The 14,876-nt window shown below is 37.7% G+C and overlaps 1 protein-coding gene across 2 annotated transcripts in view; it reads right to left on the reverse strand.

Moving 5' to 3' along the window:
• ETFA (electron transfer flavoprotein subunit alpha) overlaps positions 1-14,876 on the reverse strand; it is a 43,319-nt gene that overhangs the window by 5,798 nt on the left and 22,645 nt on the right. For both annotated transcript variants that reach the window (XM_072871447.1, XM_072871448.1), the window contains exons 6-9: positions 14,398-14,508; positions 13,045-13,146; positions 12,176-12,244; positions 11,057-11,139 (exon numbers count right to left, since the gene is read on the reverse strand). In XM_072871447.1, coding sequence (XP_072727548.1) covers positions 11,057-11,139; positions 12,176-12,244; positions 13,045-13,146; positions 14,398-14,508 — 365 coding nt within the window. The remainder of the gene's footprint in view (positions 1-11,056; positions 11,140-12,175; positions 12,245-13,044; positions 13,147-14,397; positions 14,509-14,876) is intronic.

Here is a 14,876-nt window from a genome sequence, read left to right on the forward strand (position 1 = left end):
CAAATACTAACAGAATTTATCTTTCAAAAATACCAAGGTTAGTCCATATTTAAGAACATACAAATCTAATTCAAGAAATTATTTTTGGGGCCAAGGAGGGTAAGAAAAAAAATCTGACCCCTGTGCAACTGAAGATGTGCATTACAGTTAAGTGGCTTTTAACATGACAGAATAAAGCACAGCTGTGGAACAGGCATGGACCTACAGAAGAGGCTGGCAAAATGAAGGTGTTCAAATACAGAGGCTATGCAGACTGCTTTTTCCATACAGGCCTGATAGTCATTATATCAATTAAAGAAAAAAAGATTATTGCTTTCTGATGTTTCTACAGCTACAGATTCCACCTATTACATTGGTTTTTAAATAGGAATAGATAAATAAAATTTATGAAGCTTTTCTACACTTTTCTACAAAAGCCATCTCCTGTAAAAATTGAAGGGGAGGGAAAACAGAGCAGGAACAAAGTATTTCCTATTAAAAAGGCTTGCTTTGAAATTGAAACACAGAATCTAGTCTATGTATTTCCACAAAAACACACAGCTGTTGAAGACACTCAGACATTTCTGAGCCTCAATAGCTTTTTACTGAGTAGATTACTATTGGAGGTCAATCCATTTTAACCACAGCTGCAATGTAATATAATATGTCTATATAAGAACTCATGGTAAGAATGCAATATTTTAATTATACCAAATAAAAGAACAGATGTTACAGGAGAAATTATTCTAACGTCATATAGTCTTTAATACAAGCTCTTTTTAAAAACACATTACTGTAATTTGATTTTTTTTTAGAGCAATTCATTAAGTGCCAGTCATCTAGACTACCAGATACTCTTAACAGTCTGTTTAACATTGTGAAGTTCAGTCTTTGGAAAGAATCCAGCTAACCAGGAGCCAGATGCCTGTGTATATATTCTATTAAAATATCTAGGAAAGACAAGGATGTTTCATTAAAAGGACATTTGTAAATCACCAGGCTTGTCTAAAAAGCCTTTATTATGCATCTAAACCATGCTGTTCTAGGTTATGTGCTTTTGGCTCTTTGGCTCAGATAACTGGTCCATTCAGTAGGCTGTAACACTTACGGAAGATGACCTTAGCAATGTTTTCATATAAAGAACACATAGGACAGCAATAGTACCATACTGTAAAATAGATTTGACTGCTTAGATCTGAGTTGAAATCTATTCTACAATTTAGTAGGAGGGAAACAAAGGACCCACAAGGCCTGAATGATAAAGATTCAGGACTGTTCAGTGCTTTCCAAGGAGAGAATTCAACTGGGCATCCAGAGAGGTCATAAAAGACTCAGAAATTCAGATCTCCAAGTTATTTTCAGGGTAATACCCTTGTTTTCATGTTTTCCCTGAAACCATTAACTGCTATATCATGCCTTTTGCTGAGTCCTATCATTTCTACTGTGTTAGCATTCAAAGTCAAGTCAGTCCCAAGTCATAGCCCCAAGCACTATGAAGTAAGTGAGGGAGGAAAACAGAAAGCAGATCGGTACCACAGAGCAGCGTCAATTCCGATTGCATTATGCGACATGCCTGCCATCACAGCAGAGAGAACATTAAGGACTGGAAGGAGATCTCAGTTTTTCAGAGCTCACCTACGCAGGAGACCCATGCCAAAGCACAAAACAGCATGAATCAGAGTCTGGATTGCACCTCTCGGGTGCCAACAAAGATGGCTTTGCACCAGCTTCAAGTTCCTGCTTTTTGGTTCCCTGGAAGCTGCTCTAATTAGTGCTGTCAGGTGGCTGACCCACAGCCTACAATTACAGGCACTTATGTCAAAGTCCAGGACATGGAGTGGCATTTATCAACTTCCTGATGCTTGTGCACAGGCAGGTTTTCACTGAAGGGCTGCTGCCAGTGCTATGCCACATGAGAATGGCCTAACAAAACAGCACACAGATTCTGTACCAAGGGGCTCACTGCACCATCTGATACAAACAGAGCCCCAAAAGCAATTAAAGTCAAGGAAAGTGAAAGTTTTGGTGGTATAAGGGCATGGCATCAGATTAGACAACTGTCTTGCCTCACAGTAACTTAATTTCACACAGGAAATAATTACTGTACATGTATCACAGCCATGCCACAAATCTTTATTTTTTATGAAGTGGACAGTGGACATCAGCACAGGGGAAGGGACACCAGAGAAGAGAGCTATCAGTGAGAAAGAGCACAACGGAGGAAACACGAAGCACAAGAAGTGGAATGGACCACATAGCCTAAGGCATACAAAGCAGAGGGCAGGGAGACACAATCAGGAAGTACTTAAACTAAAGATGTGCTATTGCAGACAGGGCTTGGTATGTCAGAAATGGGAATGTGTGAAGGTTGGACCATCAGCAGGTAACGTACCCGTTAGGCTTCTCACAAGGGCTACAGCACCAGCCAACGCTGATTCTGCCAGTAAAGTGGCACAAAGGCCAAGAGTGTTTTAATTTGTCCTGCCACACAATATCCCACAAGACTCCAGTGGGAGCCAGGACCCTGACAGAGACCTCAAAGTTTGTAAGCACAGATTTGCATCACAACAACCCTAAAAAGAAACAAAACTCCAAGTCCCAAATTTATCCTATTCAAAGGCAAGATCCCAAATCAAGAATCCAACTTCTCATTTGCTGTTTAAAGTATTAATCTAGCCTTGTGTTGTTTTTTTTTCAACAAACATGACCGTATGTCTTGTAGAGAGAGTCATCGTATGCTAATCATTAAAACAAAAAAATCCCCCTTAGCCATCCCCTAAAGTCCTATTTCTGCTTTAGATGTACCCAACTTACATATTAGCATCTACAGCAAGTCCATGAGACTTCACATGCATGAATTTGCACAACTGGCTCCAGAATCCATATAGCCAGTTACACGCTGTTTGGATAAATGTCACAAGAGTGCTACATGTGGATGATTATAATCACCAATATACCAATGCAGTTATTTTCCTGTGCATACTGACTCTTCCAATTATTTATAGAGTAATTTGTGGTATATAATATTACTTCATTTTTACTTAGGAGAATATTTAAAAATGCCTTAGGCTGCCTTGGGACAGTTAAGGTACATTTGCTTAAGAGAACCACAAGAACAGTTTTTAGTTGCAACTTACAGTGACTTTGAATGCTGCTATAAGAGACTACTGTGCATCCACAGGTGCAACCCAAGATGAGGTAGTTACTTTGCAAGCATGCCGTCAGCTAGTATTGATTTTTATGCCAATTTTTGAATTACGCTGAAAACCTTCTGTACATCAATTTGTCATCCTACCAGTGGCATGCTTTTAAACAGGCTAGTTTAATAAACCCCTTTGGCACATGTACTCTTTTTAAAGGCAGCTCAGACATTTTATTTTCTTTGCAAGAGTGAAAGGACAATGAAATTAGAAAGAAATCTTTGTAATGAAAATTGCTTCATACAAGAGATTCCTTCCAATTACAAGCTATCAACCCAATAAAATATTTTCTGACTTGACACTCGTTCATATATATTACACTGTATATCAAACAATTATCCAGTATGTACTACTTTGATGCAGTTGAATATGGTCCATTCAAGAAGCACACATTACTAAGCACACATTACTAAACTATATCCCAACTACAGTTTCTTTTTCACTTTAAGACCGTTTGATCAGCCAAGCTATGTAATTACTCCTAAGTGTGGTTAGGGTGTCTGCTGGAGTGCAGGGCCATACAGCAATTTTTTTTCTCTCTCTAGGGAAAAGCACATCAATTGCTTTCAGCTAAATGCACTCACATATGAATATTTTAGTACAATTTAATGTTTCTGCACCAACCCCAAAGGAGCAGAGCATCAATTTGTGAACATAGTTTTCTTGGAGTTAAAAGCTACACTGGATAATGCAGGATGAAAGGGGTTGTCAATCCTCAGCTTTTTAGCGAGCCAGAGAAAGGTAGTCTGTAAATTCAGTCCCAGCTGCACACAAACAGCTCTCTAAAGTTTGCCACTGTAAAGCTACTTTTCAACAATAGTGAATTATCAGAGGAGATATTCCAAAAACAATTTCCCAAGCACAGTCAGTTTTCCCAACGCTATTCCCATCTCCTAGCTACCTAACAGCTTCAACCATTTCTACAATGAAAAGTGCACCTGCTGGTCTGTTAATGAAACCCACAAATGTAATGTACAAATAACACATTCCTACAAAGAAGCTAGCTGAAGGGAGGAGAAATGAAGTAACATACCATGTGTTCAAATGGAGAAACTTTTGTATCTCAATATTCTCTTGTATGTGTAACAAACTAGGAAGTAATGAAGATCTTATCAATGATAAGCAAGGAGCAGAACATTTTTAAAGTGAGTACAATCAAGATGACAGGACTGACACTTCTCATGAAGCTAAGGGAATTAATTAGTTCATTCTGTTGTTAGTAATTTTAGGTAAGAGCCAGAGAACAAAACAGAACAGAAATACTGGAATAAAATATACCTTGTTTCACTCTCCCTACACTTCCCCACAAGAGAGTGAAGGGAAACAAAACGTATGTGTTAACCTGAACAAGCAAATGATCCCTAAGAAAGCAATGGGAAGTAACACTGAAGAAGAGTTAGTATCCACTTATTACACAATGAAACCATGAGTCACTCATGCATTTTACAGAAAACAAAACCAGGCTAGGTGAAGTATTTGATTGCTTTGTCACCGAATACAAAGAAATACAAAATATAGGAATAATGTAAATAATGTGATATTGTCTTCCTCCCTTTCTGCTACTCCCAAAGCAAGAAGATGACTGCTAAGTGCTAAGAAGCCACTCACTGCAGTGAAAGGGACTGCCTAGTAAAATACTGGGGCATATGCAAGCTCAGAAAGCATCCCATCCTCTTGTAAAAGCAGCGGAGCAACAGGAATTCCACTGGTCTGTAGAAGACCATTCTGCACCTTCATGGATCTCTCTGCCAGGAAATGCTTCCTTGCCATTCTGCTTTCCTTTTCCTGCTTCTAATTTCATCCCACTCCTGCATTTTCTACCTAATACAACACCTTAAGTTGTTCCTGTTCTTTCATGGCTTTCAACTAGTGCCTTTCAACTAAAGCAACATCTCACTCTTCAGCATCTCAACTGAAGCTGCACCTCTTTAACATGCCTCTTTTTCCCCTCATTATTACTGTCAATTCCTGACAGTTGTAAATCTGCCTCCCTTTTGAAGTTCCTGCAATCCATTACCTCCAGAGACACCCTCTGGTATGAAATCGAAGCTTAAGCACTGAAGCTAACCAGGTCAGCAAGTTTACTCCTGGCGATCGTATCAGAACTACACTGAATTCCCATCTGCCTTCCCCACCCGAGGTTTCTCAGCACATGCAACATCCAAATGCATCTGCCTCCTGTGCAATCATATCACATTTCTAGCACAATCATCTAATCCAGTGCCAATTACTACTACATCATGTATTTCCTAACTTCTGCCTTCCTGAGTTTTCCACTGCAGTTTCTTGTCGCCTGTTAGTATTTTGTGCCCAATGTTGAAAGTAACAAGACAGCAGCAACTGAACACCTAAAAAAAAAAAAAAAAAAAAAAAGAGTTATGCCTGGCTGTGTTTTTCCTGCTGAATGGACCCTCTGTACTGTACCCACCTCAAGAAGAAAACCTTGCAATAAAGTCTGAGATGGTGAAGGTTTTCTAGCTGTGGTCCACCGATGGCTAACCCCAGATGGACACCTTGAGTCCTACCATTGTGAAATACTGGTCTGGTCATGTCTTCCCTATTCTCAGCTAGGAAAACCTATAAAGAAAGCTAAAGCAGTTACAGAACTGGACCCTGAAAGAACACAGACTTCAATAGAGGAAAATAAAATAAATTTTAGAAGAGTGAAGTAAACACTTAAACTCTGAAGAGATTAAACTAGAAGGATGCCTTTCAGGCAGCAGCAGATCCTTCACAAGGTCAGAGGATAACAAAATAAACAGCCTGAAATGACACATGCTTTCTGGAAAAAAGCAACTCACAGGACCACTGAGGTTTTGTTTGTTTTCTGGGGGGAAGAAGTTGAGAGCAAGATAATATCTGTACAACCCCATCTTCCTTGAAAAGCTAAAGGGAGAATAAAATTAGAATAGGACACAAGGGAAAACCTGGGAGACCATGGGAGCAATTTGGGTGTCCAAACAGAGGTGTCTAGTGGCATTGTAGACAGTGTAGGATTTCCCACCTGAATCATAGATGCTGCTCCGGAAGGGAGTCTCCAGGTCCCACAAAGTAACTGCCAGCCTTGTGAATGTACTTTTTATACCCCAGATGGCTAAAATGGCATTAGACACCTATTTGTAGGCATTCAATCATTCCATATATGCCCCTTCCTCACAAATCTGTACTGCAAAGGTCACAGTTCAGAAACTAACAGAAGCTACTTAAGGCTTATAGCAGTTGCTTTCCTTTTCTCACAACAGTCAGAATTTTTTTGTTTAAATATTAGACAAATTACGCAAGTTCATGAGAAAGATTACATACTTTGTATGCTAGAAACGTTGCTAATTATACGTAGGGTAAGGAAAGCCAATACTGAACTAATAAATTAAACATTCATGTTCCATTTGTAAAAGTTTTAAATAACTAAAAAACAATATTTACCTTCTTTCTTCTCCTTCCCCCTTTTGTTCTTGTTTCTTTCTTTTATGAACACGACAGAAAGAACCGGGAAGATTTTTACTGTGAAAACTAATGCCCCAGACTATTTGAAATTTCTTATCTAAAAATAGCAGTTACTCTGGCGTGGTGGTGGGAGGCTTGATTTGTGCAGGGAATTTAGTATTTTCTAGCTGGATATACTTAACTAATACTTAACAGTAGACACTCATGGGAAGGATATTTTTATCCCAAACCAACTAATCTGAACATTCTTACAAGGGCTTTTTTCTTAAACAGAAACTACATACAGTACTTAATCTGAGAACTGAATTTCATTTTTCTGCAGAACACCTGCGCATAAATAGTGGAAAACAACTGGCTTCTAGTTTAAAAAAAATACACTCCTAAAATGGTGGTCACTGATTAAAGACATTTAATATACTAAATTACTTTTTTAATTAGGAAGGTAATATTTTATATTTTAATATATCCACTTATGCCTAAAAATTTCCTTCCTTCCATCTCATCAAATAATACAAATCAGCCTTCTCTTTCATAAGACAGAATGTTCAAATAGGAGCTGCAATCACCTGAAATCAACAGGTAAAAAAAGCTCCTAACAGAAACAAAAATAATACACCAGACATTTTAACAACTGGAATTAAATTATACAAAAGAAAAATTACAAAAGATCCAGTCAAAAAACCAACAAAATGCATAAATTCCAACATGAACAAAAGCTTGAAGTTCAGAGGTCCAAGGCTATTTTGGAAGTGTAGGTGTATTGTATAGAACTAATTCTCAAACAGAAAGGAGGTGAAATTTGTACTCCTTAATTAACTGCATTCTTTCATTACTTAAGCAAAACGAACTACAATTGTTTCTTGACTGCCAGTTTGTTCAAGTATTAATACATCAGCATTTCAGGAAAGCTGCTATGGCTGTGAGGTTCTCATGTCCTGTGATGCACTGTCTGGGCTGCACTCTTAAAAACTGAAGCCAGCCACAGAATTACTGAAGGACCAATGATCAAAATTACCCTTCCTTCACCAAATCCACAATCAAAGGCACAAGGGAAGAAATAAGCAGATCTTTTAGATTATTACCTTCTTACCCAATGATCAGCACAGAAACACTCCCCAGCATTCACACACAAAAAGCAGCAGTAGAAGAACCTCCCCTCTTCCTGAGCTTGTAACTAACTTCTCCTTCTGTAGTCTCAAAAATGACCCAATTCCAGGGTCCTTTAAAAACAATGCATTCCAATCCTCCACTGAGACTGGGCAAGAGACTATTAATAGAAGAGTAAGCGCATATGCTAAGATACTTTCCCATCAGAAACTAACAGCTGCACAGGAGAGCAAGTATGTCTCAACTCCAACAGTTTATTGTAACCAAGATTCTTCCCCTGCTTAAAACCCACATGCCCAGGAGGGCATGCGCCATGTCAACTGGAGTTCAAAACTAAACACAAAACTCAGGCCTCAGCTAATATAGCTAACCAATGTACAAAGCTGCTTTGCAATTTTCCAGATAAAACGTCATGAGCTCTCCCTGAATTAGTGATATCAAGCACACCTCATAGGAAGAGAAAGCAGTCATCTTCTAGAGGATTCTTAAAATAGCCAGTATAAACTTGATCTGATCAAGAAAGTTCAGTTCTAGTCCTTCTTTAAGTGAACTCTATCTTCCACTGCACAGAATAATTTTCTAGCTAAAGACGGTGAAGTAGAATTAGGAATGTGAAGTTAAGAATTTGCAGCTTTAAACTGCCTCATATTTAAGATACCTGTCCAGCACATTGAAAAATTAATTCCTCTAGTCAGCAACTCTGAGGGCTTAGTATGAATTCAACCTGCACTTTCATTACAATTAGCATAAAATATTTTCTCTACTTCTAAGCCACTGTATGCTGTCCTTGCATGTATTTTAAGATCCAGAATAAATATTTGAACAATTTGAAAGGGGCATAATTTTCAGTATGCTGCATAACTCACTACTTAATAAATATTTGTTAAGAAGGGAGATGAGAGAGAAACGCATCAACCTGCTGACAAAACGATGTAGCACCGTGCAATTGTGCCAGTTAGGATCATTTATTGACACAATAGTTCAACACTCATTAGTCAGTCCGAACTGACTAATGGCTATTTCACCAGTCCTCTAGAAGATGACAATGATGACATTGATGCGATCCTATGATGTGGCTGTATGTTCCTATGACTGTCACATGTTGCTATTAGCCATCTGTGGCAAGTTATAGCACTATATCTTCATCAAAAACTAGTCTTTTTTGTTTCAACATAATTGTTTATATGCCCTTGACTGGAAAGAATGTTCATTGCTGGGCCTCGAAACACACAAACCAGAGCTGAGCTGTCTTCAAATTAGCATTTTCCACTTAATTAATGGATGTTTGGGTAGTGAAGAACTAAGGATGGTCAGTCTCATCTCACGTCCTTTCAAAATACGCAGCTGAATGACAGCTTACTCCCTGGTCTTCAAAGGTTTGGGTATGCAACAACCAACTAAAGATTGCCTCCTTATGGCAACCAACTCTGCCTTCTTTGGAACCTGCAATTTCCATATATGTTGCAGTTGCACTTAGTGAATTAGTGCCGATTAGCTTGCTGAGACCTATAGCTGCAATACGTTGGACCTTATGCCTACTGTATGATCAAAAGAAAGTGCATTATATTTAAATACAAACGTTCCCTTAGCAAAGAGGAAGTATTACACTAGGGGCTACAGCTGTCCTGCAGTATGTCCAAAAGTATAACAATTACATATTATGCACAAAAGAAAGCCACCACCAGAAAGAAGAGTTAGGGTTGCATTTATAATCTGTAAAGCCTCACAATTTCCTTGCATAGCAGAGGTTAATATCACTGCTATCAAGATTTTGGAAGGACACAATATGCAACCAGATGGACCTTAAGTCTTATCAATAGGTCTATTTCTCAGAATTCTTTGTAGTAGTTGGTTATCATATAGATTTACAGGTTAAACATTAGTGTACCCAGAAATAGCTCCACTTAGCCCTACAGGGCTATCATCAGAATGCCTCTGATGAGGACTTAAATAAAAGCAGCAAACATCCCTATCCACATTTCAAGACAGAAGAACTCAGAAGCACGATGTAGCTTGTTCAAGAAAACCCAGCAGGCAGAACTGACAACAGACTCCAGGAATCACAAGTTCCTGTCTTTGATATCTTCAAGTACTTCTCTATCCTGCTGGATGTATTACTGGAAAAATAACGGTCACAGTTTGAAGTTCTCGAATTTGCAGCTCTCAATAGTACAAAGGCAAAACATTTCAGATCCTATCAAGGCTTTGGACATGTACAGCTTTTTAGCATTATTTAAATTATTGCAATTTGATAAATGCAGCAGTTGAAATATGACAAGTTCCTCTACTAAGTTCCAGCACACTCTCCCCTTCTGGTCTCATTAAACCATTAACAAGTAAAAAGTTGCTCTTTGATGCCTTCTGTTGCCATGTACACTCAAAGAGAACTGCTTGCTGAAAGGATAAATGTTTACTCGATTACATAGCTCAAAGTGTACATCTGACAGATTGCCATACCTGCCCACATTCTTAGTCACAATTCCCTACTCATGTCCATGATCATCGCCTCTCAGTATGTGCTAGTGCACATTCTACTTCACACTGAGATGAGCTACATTTGTACCTTCTTATTTACAAATGCTCGTGTGCTTTATCTGTCTGCCGCTTTCCCCAGGTCATAAGGAACTATGAAAGCAGTCTCAGACTTCTACATGACAGAAAGGCCCCCCTAGATCCAAAAAGGCACAGGGATAGAAATCAGTCCCCTGTTATATCAGGATGCATAGCGGAAAAGATGTGCAGCAGGTTACTTCCCAACATTAAGCCACTCATTAGAGTATGCCCTTCTTGGTATTTCACTTTACAGCAGCCAACCTGTAGATTATTTATCTCTTAAGTTTCTTGCACTTTCATCTCTTGCAAAAATTTTGCTTAGAATGTAATGCAATAATCCAGTTAGTTACCAAAACTTTAAAAAAATCATCACCTGTAAAAAAACCAAAACACACACTTCCCAGAGATCAAGCCACATATCAATATTATTTCAAGTTTGTGTTGACAGTAACATCTTTTAGCATTTCAATGACGGCTGTTACAAAACTAAAAAAGGTTCAGCACAGGCAACTATGATAAAATCCAGCATGCAAAACCTGTGACAAAACTGTCTGAGGAACACTTCTGATTGACCCGAAGTAGAGATTTAGATCACAGCTTACTGCTGTAGTTTTGCAAATGCATGGTCAAGTGACAGTATTACAATGGGCACACTAAGATTTTCCTGTTAGGCTCAGTATTAAGACTTAGCTCATTTATAAGCATTTGCTTTGAAGGAAAATGCATACTAGAAAACATCACAGCTCTCTTATGAAAGATATTTTCATACTTACTGGTGCTACTATTTTGCCCGTCTGTCCAACTTGCATGTCATTAGGAACAAAGCCAGCATCAACAGCTGCACGGGAAGCTCCAACTAGTTGAAAGAAAATATTTCCAGTGTTTTCTTTTAAAATATTAGCGAGCCAAATTTCTATCACCATAAAAGCACATGTATTTTACTGAAGAGTCCCACACTCTAAAGGCACATATTTAGAAACTTCCTTCTTAAAAGCTCTTATAGTAATCCCTCTCTATACCACTGGCTGAAACTTCCAAATACTAAGTGCTAATGCACTTCATAAGCAACAGGAAATCCTTACTCCCAGCACCAAAGGGCCATATATTTAAAACCAAGGATTTCAGTCTGGCGTATTTCCATTATTTTCTCTTGTTGCTTTGTCAAAAGAGGATTTTCCCATAAATGCCTTCCCATAATGTTCCTCCGAGTTTGAATAGAACACATGTGCCATCTTATGTTGCTGTGGAGCTCAAAAGTCAGGCATAGTAAAGAAAAATATCAAAGTAATCTTGAAAATGCCACATGGACTTCAGTTAGTGAAGCCACCAATTTAAAAACAAAGCCATTCATGTAAAAGTATAATTACATGTGAAATCTAAACTAATGTAGCTAAAACGTTAATGCAAACAGTTCCTCCTCCTCCCCCAACCTTTACTTAAAATATTTTGCTGAAACACTATACATGGTCAGTTTTCTCCTGTTAATACAATAACACAGCAAAAAGACAGAGCCACTCCAGCTACAAGAACTGTGAAAGGAATTCTGTAAAGGAGTAGTATATAAGGATGTATGAAGAAATTATCAGCTCTTCAAAGCGAGCTAAGACCATTTTTTAATTTATACAACTTTACTTTTTGTTTGTGAGCTTGTGTTCTGGAGATTTGAGGACAGGGAATATTACAGTTCAGTATTTTGCTTCATACACAGGTATTTAAATACACAGCTGACCACAAGGACAAGACAAAACTTTATCTACAACTAAACAAACAGGATTTTAAGAATTTATTTGATATAGACATGAAAATAAAAGACTTAACATGAACATTGTTTTTAATGTGACCTTTTTAAATATAATAACCAGGCTTAAAAAAAAGGAGGAAAACAAGTTTACCTGCAGCATGCAACTGATCCGCAAGATCATATAACAACTTAAAATTTTCACCGCTCTTCAAGCCCCTCCCTTAAACGTTAAGAACAAAAAAGATAAAGGAAGAACATAATATGCTTTAGGATTTTTTTATTGCCTGCATAAACTTTCTGTATGAGTATCTGCATTTGCAAAGGCACAAATATACACTTGCATAGGGTGTTTTTGGATATATTATTGAATAGTATTTAATATTTGGAGATTTAGCTTTTGTCTTTGTGATTAACATTACTATTTAGTCTGTATAAATCAACACTACTCTGTCTAGTTTACTTCTGCACACAGCACCATCAAGATCATTCTCTGAAATCAGGGAAACAGGATTTTTTTACTAATTTGTGCTCCCTCTGCTGGCTTTAGGTACAAAACTCTGTAGCGGGATAACTAAGGTATAATTTTTTAGCCGTAGGCATACAGTAAAAATCACAGTCCATCACTTTATACCTGAAGAGCAGAATACAAACATAATGATCTTTGAAATCTTTAAAGCCATTACATAATAATGTTTGGACTGCCTGTAATGATTAGCAATAATTTTAAACATGACAGATTTGGATCTAAAAACACTTCATATTGCTAGAATTTTAAAGGGACTCACCAAATATGGCAATGTTCTTACAAAGCCTACTAATGTATGTTAAACTCATGTTTTGTCTCTTCACAAAACATACACATTGGGTGCATTCCCACTAGCCCCTATGCCATATTTCAGAATTACACCTTTTTTTTTTTTTTAACACATCACATTATAGTGTTCTGCTACAGACATTATTTAACCAAGATGTACCATTACTTAAATGCAACATAACACAGTTTTAATATTATCTACTTACCACCCGATACAACCACTTTTGCACTAGTAAGCTCTGGTCGATCACTTTTTGTCAATTTCTGCTCAATCCATTCAGACAGACCAACAGGTGGTGGAGGGGTTACTGCATTTATCAAATGAAGAAAAACAACCACAAGAAAAAGGGTAAAGTGTGTATTTTCAACCTTTTAAATTTGAGCTTAAACTTAATGCAAAAGTTCATTCTATAACCAATTCTACCACAATCAATAACTACAATCTAACTACTATCAGTAATTGCTCTGTGGCTCTGAGTTACAAGCCTCTCTCATTAGCTATGTTTAAGTAACCTATAGTACAAGCTGCACCAAAATGAAGGTCTGTTGTATAAGTAATACATTGATATCAACCCAGCATAGTAAGTGTGGTTCTTATTAAGACAGGCAAACAAGCCAATTAAGTACTGCAATGACAGTGCAATATGCTAATCTTAAGTATCAAGTAGCATTAATGTCCACAGACATGAGGAAATACAGGATGGTTCAGGGGCAGGTACTAAGCCACCAGAAAAATATGAGGACTGGGACACACACACACACGCAGCACGTTACTAATGATTGCCTCTGCTGGATTTACAGCACAGTCATGAAAAGGCCCACAGCGAAAAACAGTAGAGGTGACTAAACACTGGAACAGGTTGCCCAGAGTGGTTGTGAAGCCTCCATCTGTAGAGATACTCAAAGCCTGACTGGATACAGTCTGGGGCAACCTGCTCCAGGAGAGTTGGACTAGATGACCTCAAGAGGTCCCCTCCAACCTCAACTATTTTGTGATTCTGTGACTGGATTTCTCTATTATCAAAGCTACACTGGCTTCATTACAATAATAACTTAAACTGATTTAGTTAAAACTGATCTAAAACAACAACTGGGTGTTCTCAAATCAATTTAAGCTGCTACTAATTTATCTAGATGCTGTAATGACCTAACTCATCGAAATAGGACAGATTAAACCAAAACTGTGGATAGCCAGCCACTTTTATTTTAGGTCAATCTTGCTTTGAAACCCAATCTGGCTATTCAAACAGCTGTAACTTTAAATAAGGAAAAGTTTCAAGATTGCGGTGGCAGAGGTTTAACCAGTGAGTGAAACAGGCACACATTTCAGCACAGATAATCTTCATTTCTGGTCAAAGAAAAAGTAGCAAGTGAGCAGATAATCCATATCTTCCCTTACCAGACATCACTAAAAAGTGCAAATACCCGTATTAAAAGCATAAAGCTAAGATTATGACAATCAGTTTTCTTTGACAAATACTTCTGCAAAACATTACCATGCAGTGCGCAAAACTAACTGTTATTACATGAAACAACAAAATACCAAAACAAATACTCACACTTTTCTAAACTGGCACTACCACCACTTGCTGGTGCAGCCTCAAAAGAAGTTCCCCGTACAGTAAATACTTTAATTGCTTCATCACATTGCACAGTGCAAAGAATATTTCCTAAAAAAAAAGGTCACATTATATTTTTAAAGAAGATAGTATCAGACATACTATGCTTTTTAAAAAACAGATAAAATTAGTATCAGAAACACATTAGCAGTTCTACTAGAATAGACAACATTCAGGAAGTTACTTCCCAAAATTGCAGTTTTAGATGACTAAAACTTGAAACCTAGGCACTTAATAAATATAGATTACAAATATTTTAATTTACTTTTTAGCTCCACGTTTCTGAAGTATGATAACAAATCCTCTATTTTTAAAGGATACAGAGCATGCAAATCATCTCTTACGAATGAGATTTTAAACTTCAGAAGGGGGAAAAACACCCCCAACTTTGAAAGTGTCATTCTTACACATAGAGAATG

This window comes from Ciconia boyciana, chromosome 8, assembly GCF_034638445.1.
Source record: "Ciconia boyciana chromosome 8, ASM3463844v1, whole genome shotgun sequence".
Lineage (NCBI taxonomy): Eukaryota > Metazoa > Chordata > Aves > Ciconiiformes > Ciconiidae > Ciconia > Ciconia boyciana.